Consider the following 24,296-nt stretch of genomic DNA (forward strand, 5'->3'; position numbering starts at 1 on the left):
ATGCAACTTCCGCTTTCAGCTCCATGTACAGCCACTCTCATTTTTTCATCGAGAGATTATACGGCAGCTTGAGGCGGGGAGGTAAACTTTTGGCAATATCAGAGTGAAGGTTCACAGCAGTGTATAGCACAGTGTTAGCGCGGCTTCATCCCGATGCTCAGCACAGTCCGTCGCAGCGATAAATAAGTACGGCCACGAAGAAGAGCGCGAGAGGGGAGAGGCACCGAACACAGGCTCCCGATATAAAATGAATATGCACAGAGACAATTCCGTGAAACACAGCTGTCGCTTTCTGCTTCTGGGTTGCTGAGGGATAAAATACTTAGGAGAAAAAGAGAAAATCGAGCGACTCGCAACGCCGGGAGGACAGGACTGCTGTGCGGGGGGACGCGACCGGACTCGATCTGCATGTGAGACCGCTGGTCCTCACACACCGGAGGCAAGAGATGCAGCCTGCAAACAAGCTCATGACTCTGATTCTCCTCATCTTCTTGGGCACAGAACTCACCCAAGTAGGTTTCTTTAACGCCATTTTCCTGTATTAAGAAAATAAACTAATCTGCGGTTAATTGGCTTTCAGATACGCCGGGAGATTACCCTGTTACCTCGCATAAAGAGCCCCGGTGAATTAGCCCTATACCCCCGTTTAAACAGATTAACGGGTGGGATTACATGATGTGGATACATTGTGTTTGACGGTAGATCAGCAGGTAGGCTATCCCCTCCACCGGGGTGACAGATATAGGGAGAATTGTGAAAGGATCTGTCAATTTCCGTATTAGCAAATGGTCGATTAATCAACTGCAGGGCTGTTCTGATACCTATGATGCCTGTAGCTTTCTACAAAAAGGCCATTGTTGAATAATGGGATGTCTTTCTGATATCAGGGCTCCACAATGTCTCAAATAAGGTGTTTTGAGCATACTTAATGACCACACTGTGATTTATGTGAGGGGGGAAAAGAACATTTAGTCCAACAATGTAAAGCCACCCAGCTCAGCAGCAGTAAACAAATTCACTGGTCGATAAAAATGTGATGCTTCACTGGAATTATTTCCTGCTATCTGAAAGGCCAATTGGCAGCAATAATAGTTACTGTTGCATTAAACTGTTGCCTTTATCAATTCTCACAGACAGCATCATGGTGTGGAAGAGAGTGAAGGAGGGAATTTATTTAGGCTATTACAAGGCCCTGCCATCACCGGATTGAAGAATGATTTAATTGCCCCTTGCTTCAGCAGAGAGTCATATTTCATGGGCTTCACTCTTGTGTGAATCCAATTGTGGTTGGTAATTGGAGCCTACAAAAAATAAAATGTGCCAGAGAGGTAGGCTACTATCAATAAATGAATCTCTGTTCCCAGAGTATCTGTAATGTACTTTTCTCCTAAGTCCATAACATGTGTTGGAAGCGGGTAACTGCCTGCAAATCCTGCTGCCCCTGATAACCAATGTGTGACACAAATATTTATGTCATTTGTTTTGCCTTGACACAAAAATGCCAGCAATTGATCCCAGTAAATGTATGATAAATGTCAGTGTGCTGAGAGGGGAACATTTTTTATTCAACAACATTCATGTGGAATTACACAGTTGTTATTACTGCTGCGTTTTGAAGCCTGTAATGTGTAAGCCTGTAATCTGAACTGGACATATAGAGTGCAGCAGCAGAGTGCACACAAATGCTGACACAATGGAACAATGGGTCTATTTGCACTGATTGATGGAAGCCATCAGTCAGAGGTAGGAGGAAAAGAGAGCGTGTTTCATTTCGGGTTTCATGACAGTCGGGGTTCGGGTCCGACACGGTCAGGGTCCCACGTTACAAAGACACGGTTTCTCTTATGGCCTGTGTCTTCTGTTTGAAGGTAAGTCGATACAAGTCCACAGCCTTGCCTGTCTGCTCCCTCCAAGAGAACAGAAACACAAGAGACTCTGACAGGCTCTATTTATACAGCCCCCTGCTATAGAAACATACAGTACATCTCACTGTAGGAGGGCCAGGCCTCTCCATTCTCAGCTGGAAGACAGATATACAAAGTGAGAGGTGTAGCCAGAGAGATAGAGAGCCTTTTAATGCCATATTACTCACAAGGAGAGGAAAAAAGCTTTCCGGGCAGCATGGCCTCCACCTTTGATGGTGCACAACGATGTCTCTTAATGACCGTGCTAACCACCTTGCTTCAAAAGTCTCACACAGTTTCAGACTGCGTGGGAGCTGAGAGTGTTTTCTTAACATCTGGCTGAGGGAGCAAGGAGGGGCCTGATTAGTGGCACACTCTCCTCTTTAATTCCGCCTGCATTTATTCACCTCTTTCCCCTCCGCTGAAGGATTTGGCGGCTGCCGGCAGTTCACACAGAGAAGAATAGTAAGCAGATGGGCATCTGTTCCTCACCTAGTCCCCATAGCTCCAGGCCCACATCCTAAAGCAGCTCACTGACACCTGATAACACAGATGGGGCTGCGATAGCCGGCCCTTTGACACCATGTAACCCACATGCCATAGCTCAAACCATCATCATGCAAAGCTATAAAACACCGCACGTGGTCAGGTTTGCAATGCATGCATGATGTAAGTTAAGATAAAAAAAATAGCTTCTAATTCCCTGGAAACAACTTCATCTGCTTTGCCAACACGTGCGCCAGTATGAGTATGAGGGCCCAGGTAAAGGACATTTTTGGAAACAGTTTAGAATTTTAATGTTAGAAAACAGAAGAATCAATCCTGTTTTATGTGAGAAGCTGAGATGGAGTTGAGCTGAATTGCAGCTGGGGCTGAAGCTATTTATTATTCAGTAAGGTTGGTAGAACGATGAAGCAAGTGGGGAGAGAGAAGGCGAGCAGAAGAGGAGTAGAGATAGGCCTGCGTTTTGTAGTTCACTTGTGGGCTAGAAACATGATTCTTTGTGAAAATGTTTTTCACTGGATACACTGTTTCCAGTTTTGTGATTGTATTAAATACATACATTAAATATAATGCAATAGAGAACAATAGCCCTGTCAGAAACACCATTTGAAGCTTTTTAAAGATATATTTATGTAAAATATAATAAAGATGTGCCTGCCTGTTTTTTACACCTTTCACCTCCCTGACATTTGTGTACTAAGGTAAATAGGTTGCACATCCAAGACAAACATATTAACAGTTGCATCAAAAATCCAAGGCCAGAATCCAAAACATTCTTCAAAAAAGATCTCAGTTTGATAGACATTAAAAATAGCTGGTAGGTGTTAATCCAGTGTCTTTTTGATTCGTGCTTTTATTTTGAAGTTGCATTTTTTGAAGATAGACCTCAGGTTACAGCAACACTCCACAAGTTACATTCTTCAAATGGTATATACATTATTGTAATCAACACCTGTCTCATTTATGCAGGGCTGTTATCTCAAACTGTATTGCATGATCCAGTTTACAGAATTATAAGTGTTGTAGTGCAATTCTAATGAGTGGTTTTATTTGACAACCCTCTCCATTAATCACTCTTGATTACTCCATCTGATGATTGATTGGTTAATTGATTTTTTTTATTGAGTCAAGTGTCTTTTATTAGTGCACTTGAGGTGTTCCTACTGATGCAGCTGTAGATACTGATTTTATATCAGAGGTGGGGATCATTTGCTCCACCTCTGTTAAAACCAAATGTTATCCACAGCAGAAAACTAGCTGTACCCTTTACACGTAAGGGCATTAAAGGCCATGCTCTGCAATGAAACGGCCTGTATTAAACAGGAGACTGGACTCTAGACAGCAGCGCCGCGGTGAGCTGACCCCTGCCGATACTTTGCACTAATCTGTGGAGCCATCACTATGTGAGCCCTCACCTCAAAGGTCATAAAGAAGTGGGGGAGATAAGAGAGGGAAAGAGACGGGGGAGAGTTATGGCGGTGCAGTGAGTGCAAACACTCCTCCATCTTTCAGTTTACCAGAGAAATGCATTATGGAGCGGACAGAAATAGCTGTGGACACAGAGCCACTCCTGGAATCTGGGGACTTCATGCATCATGCAGGGCGGCAATTTAGCCCGTGGTCTGGAGCATTAGCCCCTAGGCCTGCTGATGACCCGTCTGTGGAAATAAATTAATTGTAATGTCTCAGATATGCATCATTTAACTGCACTTGCCATTGCACAAACCCCATTTTTAGTCTTTTTAAAAATGAATTTTGTGCATAAACATGATAGTTTATAGAATGTTACGCAAATGGAAATCGTGGAAGTTGTCTTGTTGTAGTTATTTTCTGAGTAATTTATCCTATTTGTGCATATTTTGTGCTGTTCCTTTCATTTTAAAATCAGTACTCTGAGATTGCAGCAACACCAAAATCAGCTACACGATGGCGCCAGAGTCTCACAAATAGAAAGCCCCTCTCTCAGTTTGAGCAGAAGGCATCGGGTATCCCATCAATAAAACATAACCCGAGCCCTCACACCCCTCTGTCATTGAATGCGAGATTCTGCACAACTATGTGTGCATTTTGACGTTTGCACTGTCACATACTGCAGTTTAGTGTCAACGAGTTTGAGCTGCATGCATTGATCCCATAGAGTCCCATGTCCTTCTCGGGGCAGTGCAGAAATACATGTCACTGTCCGGTATAAATAATAACCCTGGGCTTCAGTGTGGGACGACCCCAGCCGCACTGCTCATTGTCACTCCCCCAGGGGACAGTCGGTGTCAGGCGGGCTGTGGGCGAATCACGCGCAATCCCAGAATTTACCACGAACAGACCCAAACCTGGCTGACATCATTGCGTCTGGCGATATATATAGATCCGTAGTACCTCCCCTTTTCCTCCCTCTCATCCATTTGGAGCCGCCTTTGTGAGTAGTCAGTGGCACTTAATCACAGAGCGCTCCAAGGCAGGAGGCGGACCGGTCGGGCGTGAACGACATAGTAACGGAGAACCGGAGAGGCAGCAGTGTGCGGTGACACAACGCAGGCAGAGGAGCTATTCAGAGGACGTTTCCTGCAGCTGATTTTTTCCCTTTCTTTTTCTGGAGCAAGTGCTGAAGTTTTAGTCCCCGTCCCAACACCTCCACGCAGGTCGTTTCCTCTCGCGTCCCACTGGCGTGCTTTGTTGGAGATGTCCAAAAAAAGACCAGCCGAGCCGGAGTCCCCGGGTGAAACAGCAGCCGCAACTGGGCACCATGATTTGTTTCTCACCGGAGTCTGTAGAATGAAGACGGCTTGAAAAAAAAGTCAAATTAAACGCGCAAAGATGTCGTTGCCTTTGTTGAAGATCGGCGTCGTGCTCAGCACCATGGCGATGATCACCAACTGGATGTCGCAGACCCTCCCCTCTTTGGTGGGGCTCAATACCACCAAGCTCACGGCAGCACAGGGAGGGTATCCAGACCGGAGTACAGGAGTAAGTGCGCAAGTTTGGCGTATGTCCTGCAGCTGGTTGGGTATTTCCTGAATGAATGTTGCAATTAGATTCCAATAAGATATATGCAACATATGTGCGCTTTGGTTAATTAATAAGAGGAGAAAATATGTCATGTGTTGCAAGAAGCATGCAGAAGTAAAAAATAATACTTGGAGAGGCATCATAGATATGAATTTGATGTGGCTCCAATGCCATGGGCTGATGTCCTTGTCGATATGAGTAGCCTGCACTAAGTGGAAAGTTATGTCTTTTTTTTCCTTCTCTGGTATTGATAAGAATAAGAGATCCACGGGGGAAAATAAGGCGATTGACGTGACAAAATGTCAAGGCAGTCTTTTTTCCCCGTCTAAATAATAGGGAGTCCTCATTCTTTCTTCCACTTGCCTGTGTGAATGAGAGAGGCGTCAAAGCCAGGGTCTGTTATAGAGTCAAGAAGAAGCGTTTATTTTGTTTCTCTATGACGCTCCCGCATATCCTGAGCTGTCTCTGTGCCAGAATAATAATGTGAGAGATCTGTCAGGTGAAGGTTTGCACTGGAAGTTAGAACAATGGATGTTGAAGGCAAGTATAGTAAAACACTGTGAACTGATATTGACTCCTGAATGAGGTGTTTCATTTTGAGAAGATTGAAGCATTTTTACATGACTTGTGAGTTATTTCTAATCATTTTTGTCAGCAGCCAGTGAAAGAGTATTGAGTGATATCTATGCAGGAGCTTCAAAGTGATTTTTCTTTGTCCTGTCAGCGCATCCTTTGGTAGAAAGCGTTGCAGCTGACTGTCAGCCTTTATTGCTCTTTTTAGATTTTGTAAAGTCACTCCTCTCTAATTGGCTCAATCAGCACCTCTGTCCTGTGATTTGTTTAAGCGCTGCTGCAGTGATGAATATCTTTTTCTAAATGTCACTCAGACCTAAACTGATCAGCAGGTTACTCACACTGGAAAAAAAACTGTCTGACGTCGTTCACATCCCTCTTTACACACAGAGCTTTTACACAGCTTACTGAATAATGGTAGTAGCCTCCGCTGTTTCGATTGGCTGCATGTTCCCATTGGCTACATGTTCCCTTTGTGTCGCTTCAGAATACTTCATGTGGTGCAAAACGGGTGGAGCCTGGTAGCGTGGGGCATCCAGATGGAGATACATGCAATGCAGCTTTAGCATCACACTTTACTTAATGGACAAATAGCAGTAAAGTGACCTTTGCAATTTCCTTTATAAAAGCAAGGATGTCTTTTTGTACCCTTTTGGTCTTTTTCTGTTTTAGTGAGAGCTTTTTTTTTATGATGTTCCTTTCTGTTTAATCACTCCCTTGTCTGCAGGTGTTGCCAGCGAACCCAGAGGATTCGTGGCAGGTGTACAGTTCAGCCCAAGATAGTGAGGGAAGGTGTGTCTGCACTGTGGTGGCGCCCCAGCAGTCCATGTGTTCTCGGGATGCGCGCACCAAACAACTGAGGCAGCTGTTAGAAAAGGTAATTACAGCTTAGCTCCTCTGCAACTCATGGCCACAGAAATGAATACAGAAATGTCATACAATACCCAGAGTGGCCACCTTTACTGCTTTTACCAACAATTCTTCAAACGGCAAGACATGTGCGCACACACACGAGCTCACCAGTGTTTGAGGTCTGCTCGTCGGATGAGAATAGGAATCATGCTCTAATGAGCTCCCTAGAAACCCGACATGCATCATGGGAGGCCACTCACTCCCTGTGAGTTTCTATTGTAACTGCACACATCCAAAGCAACACATCTAATGATGCAACCTGCCTCAATGCACATCAACTGGAAGATAACCCATTTACACAAGAATAAAACCTTTTTGAAACTAGGACGCGATTGGAGAACACAGACCTTTGCCAAGAACAATGTGCATTCCTCCTCTGATGCTCCCATTTTCCCAGTTAGCAAGTTGTTTCCATTTTACACCAGTGTGGAAATATGCTTTTATTAGTAAAATGGAAACAAGAAGAAAAATATGTTGTTTTTTATTGAGTGTTTAAAACACATGCAAACACATTTCTGTGATTATTCCAGCACCACATGAATGTAGCACAAATGCCTCGCTATGGTCATTCAATTGAAAATGTGTACCCGCCCAGTGATTTGGATCTTCTCCAGAATGTAATGGGTTTATCCTTGATCCATGCAGCACTTTTCCACCAAGTTTCATTAACACCTGGTAGTAGATCTTCCAAAATCCAGCTGACAGACAAACAGCCCAAGCTAGAAAAATACAGAACCTTTTGGCAGAGGTAAAAAGACATTGTACCCAAAGATCGAGTTAATCTCCAAATACTAGGTGATTCACCCAAAAGATACAGACATCAACAGATCTTTCCTGAATGATAGAATATTTGCCAAGTCTCTGGTATTTCTGGACCAAAACAATTTTGGAGAAACCAAATGTCTTAACAGTATGCATTCTACACTTCCACCATGTGTCTGAGGCCCCTGCCTAGTTGGCCTCATGTCAGAGTTTGTGAGTCACTGGAGGAAGAACGCCTATCCAAAACAACATATTGACAGTCTGTTTCATTTTATCTGCATCTCATGCTCATTGCTTTATTAACTGTGATAAATAGAGATTTTTCTCATAACTCAGTCCAATGTGTCCGTCTGGCTCCAGGTCCAGAACATGACCCAGTCCATCCAGGTCCTGGACCAGCGAACCCAGAGGGACCTGCAGTATGTGGAGAAGATGGAGGTTCAGCTCCGCGGTCTGGAGACCAAGTTCAGGCAGGTGGAGGAGAACCACAAGCAGAACATCGCCAAGCAATTCAAGGTACGCAGACAGATCTTCAGCCATTGACCCAACCATCATTATTTCATAGCTGCTCTGTAGCCCCTTACCCATTCTGTGTTTGTGTGTTCCCACTGTGGAGATGTTTCAAAATGGACTCAACATACCACCATACCAATAAATCCATAATGCATGCACAACACAAGGGATTCAATAATTGGAACCATAAATAATTAACATCCTTATTTCTCACTAACTCTCTTCTGAAAACAATGTGATGGAGATCTTAATCAACTTGGAAATAAGGATATTTAATAAAACTAAATTCATCGATAATGGTGAAATGTTGTACCAACAAGACATCTGCACATAGGAGACGCATCCGTAATCTAATCTGATTTAAGAGTAGACACTAACCCTTTTTTTCTTGAAGGGTTTACTATCCAATCAAAAATAGTATAAAGCTGTTTTGCAGGTAGGGTGGGGTATCATTTGTAATGTTCTGAAACCTGCTGATTTTCCTCCGTCTCTCTTACAATCCAAAAAGAAAATCCAATTAGGACCACAAATACTTAACAATATGCAGGATAATGTCTTTAATTGTGAGGGACTGCGGATGGAAATTAGCTAAAAGCTAAATCTGGCACTGTTACGCTTGACATATTTTAATGTTTTAAGTGTTCATTATTGTGCATTGTCCCTGCGAAATAAACGATTAAATTAAAAATAATTAATTATATATATTTATATATATATATAAATAATTTATATTTATATATATATATATATAAATGATTTCTTGACTTGTTGACCCTTACAAATATTCAAAAATAACAGTAATTATTTTTTAAATGCACAGGGTGGCTTCAGCAAATTATTTGGTTCTCTGACCAAAGCCCAAAAAAAAGCACACCTCCACAATCGAGGAGCTTTCATTGCGTAACTTGGGGCACTTTTGTTTGAATTGCTTAAACAGTCAACCAAGTTTCAAAAATTGTTGACGATTATCTGCCTTCCATTTGTAATGGCATAATCGACTAATTGTTACAGCTTTTCATTGAACAATTTAAGTTATTGAATGTTTTCCAAATACAAGCAGCCGTACAAGAACTTTCAAAATCAAAGAATAAGTAAACAAGTTTGCCAATTCCACGAGACATTAGATGTCACCTTTAAATACTGCAACGTTTCTGTTACTCTTTGCTACTGACACAGTTCACAAAGTACCAAAATGCATTGCGGTTTGATACCCAGCCCTCTTTCTGCTAATCACATGAATGCATTGTTCCAGTTTCCCTGTTTTCTCACCATTAGCACGCCTCAGTGTTAGCATCATCTCACCTGCACAGAAAACATTTGTGTTATCATCAACCAATGCTCGAAAACCTCATGCAACCATTGCCACATTCAGTGCATGTGTGCAATTCCCTGTAACATGTCTACGTGCATAATACTGTATGTGTGCGTTCGTTTGTGTGTCTTATTAGCAAGGTTAGCAAGCTCAAGCTCCTGTCAACAGTCTGTCATTTTCTTGCTTGCAGGGCTAACTTTAAGACATGTAAAGAGAGCCACAGGGAAGAAGAGGCAGGTCAATTCCAGATTCCCCTGAACTGGGCCACAGTACTGAGAGCATTTGGGCGTCAAACAGTTAATTTACCTTTAGCACCATTAAGACTAAGAAACCCCACCCTTCTCCCAGACCACCCCACCACTGATCTCTTCCTGCATGTTACTGCTGTCAAAGTTTTCCATTTTAAAGCTTTTTTCAAACGTAAAACAACTTTTTTTAATTATTTTGTTATAACTATTCTTTTTATAATTATTAATAATTGCTGTTATATTTATTTTATTTTTAATTTTGGCTTTTGTCTATGCATATTTGGTTATTCAACAAATCTATACGTAAAACTACAGACGTAAAATTCGAGACACTTTGTTGTGTGTGACATGTAAAAGCATGTAACCCTTAATACTATGTTGCATTTTAAACGATGATGACCAATAAAGAGCTTTCCCAATTGTTGTCGGTGTACCGAGGGCTTGCTTTTTAAACGGCTGGTCACTGCCAGGGGACGGAGCCACCTGCTCTGCTCGTACCAGCGGGCGGAGAATATTTTACGGGTTTGTTTGCTCAGACACACACTTGCACGGACAAAACACAGCTGTTCACACACAAACACTGAACACAGACACACACCGGGGGTCAGGTCAGTGAAGAGGCAGGATAGAGTCAGAGTAGCCAGGTTCAGACAGGTGTTTTTTTTTCTTTTTTTTCTTTTCTTTTTCTTTTATGGACTTTCGTCACGCATGACACTCAACCGAGCTTATTCTAATCCTTTCAGGCCATAAAAGCGAAAATGGAGGAGCTTAGACCGTTGATACCAGTGTTGGAGGAGTACAAAGCCGATGCCAAATTGGTATTGCAGTTTAAGGAGGAGGTCCAGAATCTGACGACAGTTCTAAGCGAACTTCAGGAGGAGATGGGGGCCTATGACTACGAGGAGCTCCACAACAGAGTGTCAAATCTTGAGGAGAGACTCCGAGCATGCATGCAAAAATTAGGTAGGCACAGAAAGTTGTTGGCACACACTTTGCTTCAAACATGTGCATGCACAAAACACCCACTGACATGTAGTACAGCATATTGTGAGTGGACAGAAAGAAATCCTCAGGCATATTCACACGATTCAGAACTTCACAGGAACATTAAGTCTGGCTGAGATACTCTAGCACTCAAATGCACTTTACGCAGACTTATAACACAACCGCCATTCTCAATCTATGGTTTATTTGTACGAGCTCACCTTCTAACTATGAACTGTTATTGGTATACTCTAACATTTTACAACTCAACCAATAATAAAGTCCATTTAAGAGCTACAGTATGCATGTGCTCATAGAACTGGAGTTACATGTATGGGTTCCAGCCCTTTAAAATGAAGATGTAATAGTTAATGAACATTTTGGGTTACACCTCTGAAGAACATGTGTGTAATGCAATATAAGCACATTCATAATACATTATAAGAAATGTATTTGGTTTTATAAATCTAATTAAAATGTTTATAGTCAAACATGACAACTTATAACAAGGTGTATTAAATATGACTGGACATAATGTATTATAAGCTCAACATTCATAGTGCTTTATACCTTTATACTTAAGTAACAACAGAGTCTTTGTTTCCTGAGAACATTTGATCTACCATTACATAAGACTATAAAGACTGAAACAGAACTGCTCTATGTATCATAACGGTAAATAATCATATCTAACATCCACCCTTTTAGGAGCTTTTAATACAATTAAAAGCACTTTTAAAGGTTATTAGCAATTGTATGACACTATTACACATTTAGAGGGGCTTGATGGCTCCAAGTAAATTGTCGACATTTAAAATATTTACAATTTTCATCAAAGGCATGTAACATCTGTATTAGGGTTAGGGTAAGCACCATGCTAAACCTTTTATATATACATTACTTCATAAACCTTGTTATAAATTGTCATGAAGGATTACACACATGTATGATGTGTTTTATAAGCCTTATAAATGCAATATAAAGTCTAATGAATGTGCTTATAATGCATTACAGACATCCAGCTTATAGAAAGTGTGACACCAGAATACACTCTGGGAATTTGCGATAGACTTGTTTTACAATTTTATGATGGTTGATAAATCAAATCCTAAATCAATGACGACAATAATCGTTAGTGACGGTCCTACAAGGCCCACCTTTTAACTCATCATCAAATTGTGTTGTAATGTGGAAGTCTGCATCAATCTCTGGTAGCGTCACACTCCCTGTGAGAAAATAGATGGGGTGTTTAAATGCAGGAATAGGTATGAGGTGTTTAACACGGTTTCACAGGTACAGGTACACACACACACACACACACACACACACACACACACACACACACACACACACACACCACACACACACACACACACACACACACACACACACACACACACACACACACCACACACACACACACACACACACACACACACACACACACACACACACAGCAATGGAAGCCCACAGAAAGGAGAGCTGCTGACAGCAAGTTATCTTTGCTTTTAGTCCCTGTCTCTTTCAACTTCACACCTCTGTCACAGCCCACAGTGCTAATAGATGCACACCCACACTACAGTGACTAAGATATATTACAAGAGCAGAGACACTTACACAATGCTCATCACGGGTATATTGTGTCCCTGTTTGAAATTATTCACAGTACAAGATGAGCGAAATACATTTGGGGCAAACTCTTGCAAAGCCTACTGTTCATTTAGTGAAGCTAGTCGAGACACGGAAATTGGATTCAAGCGTGTAGAATAGATACCCTAATCTCAACTAGCACTTACTACATCTGTCATTGTTATCTAAATATATGCACACACAATTGTCTTATAACATCACATCTGCTGTCAGTAAGCCTCAGATTTGTTTTCACTCTCGGTTAAATGCACATGTCGCTGCTCACATCAGTGGTCAGGCTGCCAAAAGATAGGAGAGCGGGGAACTGTGGGAGTGTGTGTGTGTGTGTGAGATCATATGAGATAAAGGCGAGGTCACCCAGAGAGGGACTGGCTCAGGCAGAACAGAGGGTGGTTATTCCTTTTATCCTCACACGATTACAGAGGCACTCATGCATAGTGCACACAAATACACTCCACTACACTCCCCTTCTTGAGATTAATCTTGAGAAGGTCACTAACCAAATTTGCATCAGAAGATCAATAACAGAGGGGGTTAAAAAATGAAAATAAAAGAGGGCCAGGGAAATTTCAGTGTTGAATAATAGATACAGCGTCAGGAGGAGTTGGTGGAAGGTGTTAAAGGGGAAGGAGGAAGAGTGATAAAGTGAAGGCGAGCGGGGAAAGTGAAAGAGAGAAACTGAAGTGCCTGCAGAGCTGTCCTTCAAGATCTTTTTGTGCCGGAGAGCCTAACAGGCCGCCGGCTGCTGGGACACAATGGCCATCGATCAAGGGGACGTGCCAGCTTGCTGGGCAATAATCAAATAAATAAATCACCCTGTGTCCTGCCCCTGCATGGGGCTTCAGGCAAATCCAGTCCCCTCACACCAAAACACTGATGAATAGAGCAGGAAAGGCAGCATAAACCTCTACAGCCATCTTTCTTACCTTCCCTTTTCTCTGCATAGAATACAATGACAAGGAATAATATTGTAGCCAAATTTTCATGAAACACAATCAATATTTCCCTCTTTACGACAGCCCTCAGTCTTTATAAGGCAACCATTTCTAATGTCCTTTTTAATTACTGATATCTTGGAACATGAAGACATCTCTACAAATAAGTCAGTGGTCAGACAAGACGTTCACACAGGTTTTAGTACCCCAAGAACTATTTCTTTATAACATTAAATATGAATGACTGAATATGCTTACAGTATATAATTTACATGACAGGACCAGCTAAACTCCACCCACTTCAAACCAGTGAGTAGAGCACATTGAAATACAGAAATCTCTCAGGTGTAATAACAAAAGGGTTTTAACCTTGCCAAAATAATGTGTGAACTCCATCAGTCAGTAAGACAATTATGCTTTTGAGCATTTAAACTTAACTATGGAGAGGCAAACATATACTTAAACGAAAAGGAAGAAGAACGGTACAATTATTACACAGTCATCGATTGACTTCTATACATTGACCTACTGGTTGTCATGGAGTAGAGATGATGGAGTAAAGTAATACATATCATTGCGTTTTGTACGGTTGGTCAAATGAACTGGAACATTTAAAGACATTAGGCTGTTTGTCAGTATTTTATGACATTTTTTAACAATCAAAAAATAACCAGAATTTGGATTTCATCCAACAAAGATGAATTAAAATGTTTGCTTTTGATATTTCGGCTGTACCTAGTGTCTTATCAGTTACTTTGGTGAGTACAATGTTACCATAACTGATCAAAAACAAGACCTACATTTACATGAACATAAAACAAATATTCATCCACCTCAGGAATTAAGTGTTCATTCTATATATAAATCCTTATATTTCAGGGTATATGTAATGTCAGCTCCCTTTGACATTGAGTTTTCCATTTGCTCTGCCCGCTGCTTCGGAGCAGGCGAATTCAGGCCAAAAGGGGATTAGACCCTGTGGGCATCTCGAGACTTGAAACCCATCAACAGGCTCCCCAGCAGCCTCCAATAGTTTGATCTAAAGATAGAGGGTACGATTAGAGAAAATTAATTAATTAACCCAGGGCCAATGTATTTCTGCGCTCTGTAATCCCACTGAGGGTTACGTAAGGCCCCCACTAGAATAGTAGCTGCTGCTCATGTGACCGTGTGTTTGTCTCTCAGCCCGATGCTGAGGTGTGATGCCCACACACACTCACAGGCACGACATATGTTGCACATGGAGACACACACACACACACACACACACACACACACACACACTCATTATACTCAGTATTCATTATGTAAGAGAATTAGATTTGACCAGATGAGACGATGGTAAGGTGACAGATAAATAAATAAGAGTAAAAAAGAACGTTGACAAATTAAAAGGATATTTCAGAACAACAAAGAGCAAGAGAGATAATACAAACACAGAGGGATGATGAATGTTGTAGTGAGGGGTAAATGGATGCTTCACAGAGAAAGATTTTTAATGGAAATTGTAAGTGAGCCACCGTCACAGTCCCACTCTTTAAATTAACATTTCAGAACGACTCATTAGGTTCATGGAATAAAATGGATCAGTCAAAATCATCTAATTGACTTTTCTCCATGAAAAACTGCCTATGCCACAACAAATGGATATAGGCCTACTGTAGTGCAGTGGCGAACCGTGTCTATCACAACTGGACCTTCTATAGACACACACCCCCCGCCGCCGCCCCCACCGTTATAATGTCCGTCTTTTCACTGAATTGTCGTCTTGAAAAGGGTACTCACAACAATTCCGCAACAACTTCATCTTCACCTGTTGCACTTGTCATTTCAACGTTAAAAACAATAAAATGGCATGAATTGCTTCGTCGCATTCGTTCTAGATCCTCTGCCTCGAGCCAGTTAACTAGCGGGCCTTCTAGAGTACCCTGGAACCGAGGGGAACTCTGAAAGAACACGCCCATTGGCTACAAATCAATATATGATTGGTTGATCAAACTGTCAGTCCAAACGTACGCTCTCATTCAGTGCAACGGCCAGGGCATTCTATCAAGGATGTAAAATACCTTGGTTGAAGGATATTCTACCACTGAAATGCGTAGTGCATGGTCCGAGAAGGACAAACAAATCAACGTAACACTGTAATATTACAGATCAACAACACAGATACGATTCTCATTTATTCATTTTATATACATTTTATTACATTTTATTACATTTTATTTATATAATTAAATCGATTTTTTGTTTGTTTTATCTGAGTGTTGCAGGGTATTCTCTGAATACCTTGAAGGCCCTGACGGTTCGCCACTGCTGTAGTGGCGTTGTGAGGTTTTGTTGTGTCGTGAAATCTAAAAGAGAAACAGAAAATAGTTTTAGTTTGGTCAAATTCACATTATCGCCGCAATCAACCCTACTTTAAAACGACATCAGCTTTAAAGCAGCACCACACTGAAGCTTCCCTCTAATGTTCCCTCTTCCTCTCACTTTCTCACACATCCACACAGAGAGTAAAACAGCCATTAGCATGTGTGAACTGAATAATAAGCATCCTGTGAACAGAACATCACACTTTTTAAAGAGAAAAGTAGCAAGCTGGACATGGACTCTTAAAATATTCATGGGAACTCATTTGGATTTAAAGTAAACAAAAGTAAATCCCTGGTAGTACATATAAAATACCCACTTGGACGTTGCTCTGGAAGTTCCCGTCTCACTTCTTTCCCTTGCAGCATGTGGCAAGCTGACGGGCATCAGTGATCCTATCACCATCAAGACGTCTGGATCTAGGTTCGGCTCCTGGATGACCGACCCTCTGGCCCCTGAAGGAGATACGCGGGTATGTTTCACAGCACACAATAAATGGGTATAGACAATGTTATGTCCTTATATCATGTTTAACATGGAATTTTCACCCTTTACCGATTTTTGATGAAACGGTTTCTGATTTAAATCATGAATGTAACTTTTTATTTTGTTTTGATCACGCAAAACCTTTGCAAAGCTACTTGTGTCCTGATTACTAAGACATATCTGGCAATAACATCGCTTTTCATTCACTGGAAGATTTTGAAATGTTTGGGTATTTTTATTCCAGAACATTTTCTTTAGAACACTAGTAAGAAAACATACCAAGTACACATTTAGGATTTCAAATAACTAGCTTTGTCAATCCTATACTGTATGAGTAGTTTTCTTTTTAATTCCTCCACTAGTTTATTATTTATTCAGATGTTTATTAAAATATTTATCTATAACATTATACAATGCCTTATTTTTATTTCAGAAACACTTTAGAAACCGTTTGATTCCAAATGAATTGTCTTAATGCATGTATTCAACTGGGGAAGTTTCATTGCCATGTTTATTTGTATATTGGTTTTTCTCAGGGGGTAAACAGAGAAGTTGTTGAGTACCCAACTAATTTAAAGAAATCATACATTTTGATTTAAGTCAAATCACAAATGACTTGCTACCACATAGTTATTGGATAAATGATGAGGTCCCCAAGCCCAACCCTCACCCTAATCCTAGCAAAAAGTATATCAATATGTAATAAATGACTGATAGAATTGTTAAAAATAATTTAGGTCAGTCGGTCTCGAAAAATGGTTGAGAAACAATGATAGTAAACTGAATATCATTGTTTTTTTAAACAGTTGGTCAAACATCACAAGCAATTTGAGTATATACCTTTGAGCTTGGGATATTGTGAATAATTATCAGCAGATTATTCTCTCATGAGCTGCAGCAGGACATCATTTAACGAGCACACATCGAGAAAGTGAACACAATCACACTGGCTGTAAACATTTGATCCTGATGACGGTCTGTTTGTCCAAGAGACGAGCTCCTGCAGATCTGCAACAGCTTTCTGACTCTAAGTAGGAGTCAGCCTTGATCGTAGGTCAACCATCGCTGTGGAATTGAATAACGGTCTTTGTTAATTGGTCACTGTCCTTTTATCAGCTGATTGCGTCTAATTTCCCTCTGATTGCGGAGTGGTGCAACTGTTCAATAACAGGGTCTGCTTCCCTTACCGAAACTCATTCAAATGAAATGGCAGGGATACATCTAGAGGGGCCTAACGGGGAGATGCCAAGCAGAAGAAAGGGAAGGGAGGGAGTTGGAAATAAGGAAAGTGTATGTCATCTACATGTCCAGCAGCTGTATGAGACACATTTATAAGAGACAGAACTCTTAATGTCAAATGGGAGGAAACAGAAAGCAAAACCAGAAGCAGTGGAGTACATTTGCAGTTTGCTTCCTTAGGCTAAATGTCTAACCCAGTCTCACGGCATTTCGTGTTATAGTCACGACATTTAATCTATTGATTCGTGTTCACCAACACGATTTCCCCCTTTTTTTCGTGTCACACAGAGCGATTTTAAAAGCAATGTATTTCTATTGGTAGTATTTTTCGTGCCTGCAGCACGTCTTTTTGTCCGTTCGGGTCTTGGAAGACCGGAAGCTGTGTGGTTCATAAAAACATGTTCTTACTCAATATCAAGCCACGATTATTGTTTTTATTTTAAATCGTATAATGTCGGACTTTTTTTGTCGTCTGTGAGGAAAATAAATGGGGCTCAGAGCCTCAGAATACTGAAATCTGTATTTTTTTTTCTGTAATATGTAATGCAGCCGAACCGTGTATTACAATGCCGTTATGTGATGACTTTCAAAGAGAAAAGCAAAAACACTCGGAATAAAGTATTATTTTCTTTTAAAAAAATTTTTTTTCGGATTTGATATGTACGGAGCCCTGGAGGGTTCATAGAGAGAAAAATAAATAAAACGTGGCCACGTTTTGTGTGTGTGCGTGTGCTGTTCGTGGTAATTTGAAAACAAATGCCGGTGGTGTCGGATACACACGAACACGCACACAGAGCTGAGCACACACACACACACACACACACACACACACACACACACACACACACACACACACACACACACACACACACACACACACACACACACACACACACACACACACACACATCATGCGCCCCGGTGACAGGACATCTCCTTCATAAAGCGAGGGGGAATACTCTGGTAGTTCGATGTGTGTATAGGTGTGTGTGGTTAAACGTAGCAGCCTCGATCTCTATTCAGCGGTTCTAATGAAGGGAAACGCAGTGAAGTAAACAGTAAAAGGCACAGCTCTTTGCAGCTGGTGCTGCTCTTCTCAGATTCTGCTGAGTTACACGTTACTGCCTCCAGTGCCCTGTACGACGAAGCCAGTTCAACAGACCCTGGACCTGGATATGTTCGATTTACCCGGCTTAACTGACCCTAACAAACGCGATGTCGATAAGCGGTCCTACGAAGCTGGTTATCAACTCAGTAAATCAACCAGGGTTTCTCTGTCCGGCTGAGAGCGCGCTCACGTGAAAGGGACGGGGTTAGCAACATTTGACCAATCACAAACATGGAGACGCGTGCTGACAGTGCAGCGTCATACTTCATGAATGAATAGTGTAAATAGCAAATCCTGCTTCGTAGTACAGGCCACTGGTGCCGCTGAGATTTCATAAAGTGAAGGAGGTTTTCCTTCTATAAAACAGCTGTGGGCAGCAGATACTGTGAGTCACGGACAGGAATCCCTCAATTTAAATAAAACGAGGCCACGCTTTATTAACTTGTGCGCACGCTTTAGTAACTCGTGCGCACGCTTTAGTAACTCGTGCGCACGAGTTACTAAAGCGTGCGCACGAGAAAGTAAAACGTGGCCACGTTTTATTTATTTTTCTCTCTATGAACCCTCCAGGGCTCCGTAGATATGGCATGAACACCATATCCCTACATGCATAAAATCAGCGAGCTTAAACCATAGCTGAGGATCTTGGGTAATCAGTTCAGTGGCTGTGTATCGCAATGATGCTACGTCTGTTTCCGGTTATTTTTATTTTGAAATTCACCTCCTGACGAACGCCAAAAAAGCCAGAGATTATGGAATCAAATAAATAAAAACAAGGATAATTGTGTGTTGTTGGTGAGTAAATAACAGTGTGTTATTTAGAAAAGAATAACAAATTAGAAGGAAAAAAGATTTAAAAAATACAGATTTCAGTATCCTGAGGCTCTGAGCCCCATTTATTTTCCTCACAGACGACAACAAAAGTCCGAAATTATACGATTTAAAATAAAAACAATAATCGTGGCTTGATATTGAGTAAGAACATGTTTTTATGAACCACACAGCTTCCCGTCTTCCACGACCCGACCGGAGAAAAAGACGTGCTGCAGGCACGAAACACATTACCAGTAGAAATACATTGCTTTTAAAATCGTTCTGTGTGACACGAAAAAAAGGGGAAAATGGTGTTGGTGAACACGAATCAATAGATTAAATGTCGTGACTATAACACGAAATGCCGTGAGACTGGGTTGAAATGTCATGACAACACGGGGTGTTAAATATGTATATTTTAGAAGATCCTCCGCAGCAAGTGCAAAGCTTACTGCTGACTAAGATTATATTTAGCATACTTTGAAGGCTACTTTATTTTGTAAAAACTAATACATTTTGAACTGAACATAAGATAGTTGTGCTGCGTTATCAAAGGCAGAACAAAAAAAGTATGAGTATAATTGACGGGAGCAGACAGTTCTGCTGCATTTCCTTTTATCTTTTGGTTTCCATACCTTGGCTTTTTTTCACTGGGCCCTTGGAGACCTGGTTCCTTGATACGAATAATTTTTTTAGTCAATCACAGCAGCTCGTGGAAGCAGGTAGAGGAAGGGTTTCAGGTGTCTCCCTGAAGTATAGGACTTCCCTCTGAGACTAAGGAAGTGTTTGAGTTTCTAGCAGCTGCCGGCTAAGAGCTCTGCCCACCACCGCAGGGGCCAACAGGAAGCTGGGTCGAAGCAGCTGAGGCTTTTATCTGGAATGATGGGCATTATCCCTGCGGGGCCCGGCTCATGCCACCCTGGGGCTGTCATGCTGACTGTTTGTTTTCAGAAGCTGCCGGATCCCAGCTTCCTCCGCTCCTCGACAAAGTCTCAGCACTAACCTTATTGGGATGCTTGTTGAGGGTGTGATTTGATTTATTCTGTGTGTGTTCTGCTAAGAAGATTCAATGTAGGCAAACTGACAAAAGATGAGGATTCAAGGGCTGTGGTCGAATACATGCTATGTGTTCTCTAAACCACTGTTCATTGACCTCGTTGGAAAACGTCATGAGGTGAAGGAAAGATAAAAAGGCGGAAAAGGTCTTCATTTATTATTTATAAAGGAACTCTATTTTTAACTCTTATAAAAAGAGTACATTGACAACCTCAATGCTCTACAATCATTCATCCTTAAAGAATCTTAAAATGTATAGATAAGAGTACGATTTAACAGAAAAGACAGATGATTACAAATGGGGTGTCACATAAAATGTTGCTGCAGCAATGAATTTTGGGACAGCATTATCTCCTTTTCTTTGGTAAAGGGTGGTCCAGTATACCTTCCGCTCAAGGAGATAAGAAAGGACACACTGAAGCCCCTTTCCTTAGAATAACAAGCTCTTATCATGGCTTCCAGTTCCCTCAGCCAGAAAAAATACTTCTCAAACTGCAGTTTAGCTTCTTCTCTCTGAGATGCTGCTGTGTTTGGTGTTAATTCGTCTGTCTTCCTCTGCTCCTGATGTCCAGGTCTGGTATATGGATGGCTACCATAACAATCGCTTTGTGCGGGAGTACAAGTCGATGCGGGACTTTATGACATCGGATAACTTCACGTCCCACCGGCTGCCCCACCCGTGGTCAGGAACAGGTCAGGTGGTCTACAACGGCTCCATCTACTTCAACAAGTTCCAGAGCCACGTCATCATCAAGTTCGACTTCCGCACCTCCTCCATCAGCAAGTCCCGGCAGCTCGACTACGCCGGCTTCAACAACGCGTATCACTACGCCTGGGGCGGCCACTCCGACATCGACCTGATGGCGGACGAGGGGGGGCTGTGGGCTGTCTACGCCACCAACCAGAACGCGGGGAACATCGTCCTCAGCAAGCTGAACCCCAGCACGCTGCAGATCATCAAAAGCTGGACCACCAACCACCCCAAAAGGAGTGCCGGCGAGTCTTTTATGATCTGTGGGACGCTCTACGTCACCAATGGCTACTCTGGAGGCACCAAGGTGTATTACGCCTACTCCACCAACTCTTCTACTTACGAGTACATCGACATTGCCTTCCAGAATAAGTACTCGCATATCTCGATGCTGGACTACAACCCGCGTGACCGAGCCCTCTACGCCTGGAACAATGGCCACCAGGTTCTCTACAATGTCACACTGTTCCACGTTATCAACTCAGAAGAACTGTAACTGCGGAAAAATGGATTACATACATAAATACATATTGTCTTTGTAGAGATCTCCCTATACACAAAAATATACCTGCGAAAGAAAAAGACTATGGCGAGACCATTCTATTTATAATAGCACATTTTACTGAAAGACTGCATCAACAGTGAATGTACTGAAAATAAAAGTAAAATTAAAGTGTTTCATTCCAAAATGTGTTACAAAAAAGAATTGCTTCATCAGTTCATATCACAAAATCCTAGGTGATTGTTAATAAAACAGGACTGTTTTATATAGGTCTTACTGTAATATAACTTTGAGCATAGTAGACTTTATTTTATATCATTTTCTTAGAGGTATTTTCTTTTGGAATGAAACTCTTTCATTATTTGCCTCATAGAAAATGATTGTAAAAGTAGTAACATATCAGATTTAAAAGAATAAGAACAGATGCCAAAAAAAAATATCTTCACGCCTTTTTTTATATTTTGGAGTATCAACTCAAGCTCATTCCTGTGGCTCCGGTTCTTCTGTAGAAATCCTCCCAGCTGAACTTTATTTTGGTCAACGGGGGTCCAGAAACGAAGACTGTGGTTAATAAACTGTTGGACCCCCGGGTTCCATGGACAGATAGAAAGGTGGGAGGTCAGTCTAGTCAGAAGACTTGATGGCCTAATGGGTGAGCTCTGTCATATCGTTTTTATCCAGTACAGTAGCAAATCAAAAGTCTGTAGAGAAACAGCAAACAACAATAACAACATCTACTAAAAGACCTGAAGGCACTGACTGTTGACGGCGCTGTTGTTTGAGATGAATTTCCTGTGTTAGTGACTATGTGTGAAAAAGGCTTCCTTTGCATGAGTGTTTTCGATCACTCCGGTCTGCTCTTCTGAATGTCTTTTGCTGTATGATACTAAAAAAAGGGGGAGGGAGTGGAGGGGGAACAAGGTGGAATACCTTTGGGATTTGAGGATTTGCTGAGATCTTTACTTTTCTCCTGCTTCTTTATATATCCTTGTTGTTTTGTTTATTTTCTATTTCTTTGCAATTATTTTCCTTTCGAATGTTCTTGTATCACTGTAACTGTTGGCACTGGTTTTGCGTCTTTGTATTTGTTTATTTGGACTGTGTGGGATGAATCTATCTAGCTCACATCTCAGAAGTAAAAAAAACAAAAACAGAATGTATCGAGTATTGTATCCTGGGAACCTGGTCCTCCTATCTTCATGCGCCTATAGGGAGAGCTTTTTTTATTTATAGAGGATAATCCTGTCTCATGTCATGTTTCCCCCCACTGCTAGTGAAGGATAATGCTGTTTTAATGTATACCCTTGCAGAGGACAAAAGCTTTTCACTCTTTTTGTGCTTTGCTGGACATAATGTTGTATCTAAGATGAGATAGTTAATGATTCGTGTCAATAAAACAGAGAAATCTGCTGCTCCGATTGTTGCCTTAGAAAAGCTATAAGCTGCCATGTGACTGCACACTTAGTGAAAAATTGTTCATATGGAGATCACTTAAGCATCTAAGCTAAGGCTCCTATTTCCTGCCTTTTGTGTCATCCGCCATTAAGATTACAGAGAGCTGATGTTCTTTTGTAGAATTCGTGGAAAAGAGTATAGCCATTAGCTTGAAGTGGCTAACGATAGCATCCTTTAGCTTTGTTGCCACAGAGGGCTAATTTTCCTGCGTCTGAATTTATTATTTTCCTACCATCAAGTTCCTTCCCCTCGACAAACAATACATATCAAGCATTTTAAGGTTGTATTGGTTGCTAAAAAGAAGTGAAAACATTGCCCACACTATTGATTCATATTCAGATGACGTCTCGGCCCTCAGGCCTTCTTCAAGAAAAAAAATGTTTCAGTTGCTAAACAAGTCTTCTAAACTGCGAGGCATTTATGTCATCATCTAAAAGTATTATGACTTGAAAGAACCCTTTGTGTGGTTTGCCTCACTTGACATTCCTTTTGTACGTTGTGATCTCTTCTTACTAATGCAAAATTGTCCACTTTTTGTTCACTCAACAATTTTCTCTCCTTCTTTGATCTTAACTCAATTTCCTTCACCGCCTCCCCAGCCCTTTTTTCCCCTCTCTTATCCTCCAGCCAGTCTATCTTTCCCGCTCTTTGTTGCTCCCACTCCCTCGCTGCCTCTTAGTCCTCTGATGTTTCAATCGATGAATAAATGATTGCTTCTATTTTCACTCAGAGTGCTTGGCCAACACAGGCTGCTTTGCTCCCCAGACAGAGATAGAGCACGCAGAGAGAAACACGTTTGGCGGAAGGTCTCGAAGCGTATGGCATGAGGAGCATCTTAAAGCGGTGATTGGCGTATCAAGAGACATAGCAGCACTCGTTCTAGTCCCAGTCCCCCACACCCCCGTCACACGCATACACTTGTGATCCTGACAGTTGCATCTCATTTCATCATTTTGAACGTTGCATTTCTTTTTTCATTTCTGCACCAATGTCTTGTTTACTCCAGACTGCACTAGTGTTATTATCTCATGCACCCTTGCCCTCTAAATGCCAGGACCACTGCAGCAGCACTTCTGGGAGAAAAGGACGGACACAGTGAGAGTTTGACCTTGCTTTGGCCAGCTGTAAGGTCCATCCTTGTCGCAAGGACAAAACCACTTATCAGTGATAGAAAGCTAAGCGCGTATGTGCCAACAGGAGGGTTGCAGAAATGTTGCAG

At 41.6% G+C, this 24,296-nt stretch overlaps 1 protein-coding gene across 2 annotated transcripts; it reads left to right on the plus strand.

Annotated features, from left to right (window-relative positions):
• On the plus strand, positions 1–23,041 carry olfm1b (olfactomedin 1b). Of its 2 annotated transcripts, none has more exons than XM_034238931.1 (6): positions 1–512; positions 6,712–6,861; positions 8,019–8,174; positions 10,475–10,694; positions 16,033–16,139; positions 20,942–23,041. In XM_034238931.1, exons 1-6 carry the CDS (start codon positions 447–449, stop codon positions 21,614–21,616), a joined length of 1,374 nt encoding a protein of 457 aa, XP_034094822.1. In that variant the 5' UTR covers positions 1–446; the 3' UTR covers positions 21,617–23,041. The 2 variants fall into 2 exon arrangements, with proteins under 2 accessions (XP_034094822.1, XP_034094821.1); XM_034238930.1 differs by lacking the exon at positions 1–512 and adding an exon at positions 4,788–5,369.
• Positions 23,042–24,296: the final 1,255 nt, after the last annotated feature.

This window comes from Gymnodraco acuticeps, unplaced genomic scaffold (genome assembly GCF_902827175.1).
Source record: "Gymnodraco acuticeps unplaced genomic scaffold, fGymAcu1.1, whole genome shotgun sequence".
Taxonomy (NCBI): Eukaryota; Metazoa; Chordata; class Actinopteri; order Perciformes; family Bathydraconidae; genus Gymnodraco; species Gymnodraco acuticeps.

Excerpts from the sequence above, each read along its gene's own strand:
- olfm1b (XM_034238930.1), top strand. The coding sequence starts at position 5,220 with ATGTCGTTGCCTTTGTTGAAGATCGGCGTCGTGCTCAGCACCATGGCG. Across the intron at positions 5,370-6,711 it reads ATCCAGACCGGAGTACAGGA|GTGTTGCCAGCGAACCCAGA; the intron begins GTAAGTGCGCAA and ends CCTTGTCTGCAG. Across the intron at positions 6,862-8,018 it reads TGAGGCAGCTGTTAGAAAAG|GTCCAGAACATGACCCAGTC; the intron begins GTAATTACAGCT and ends GTCTGGCTCCAG.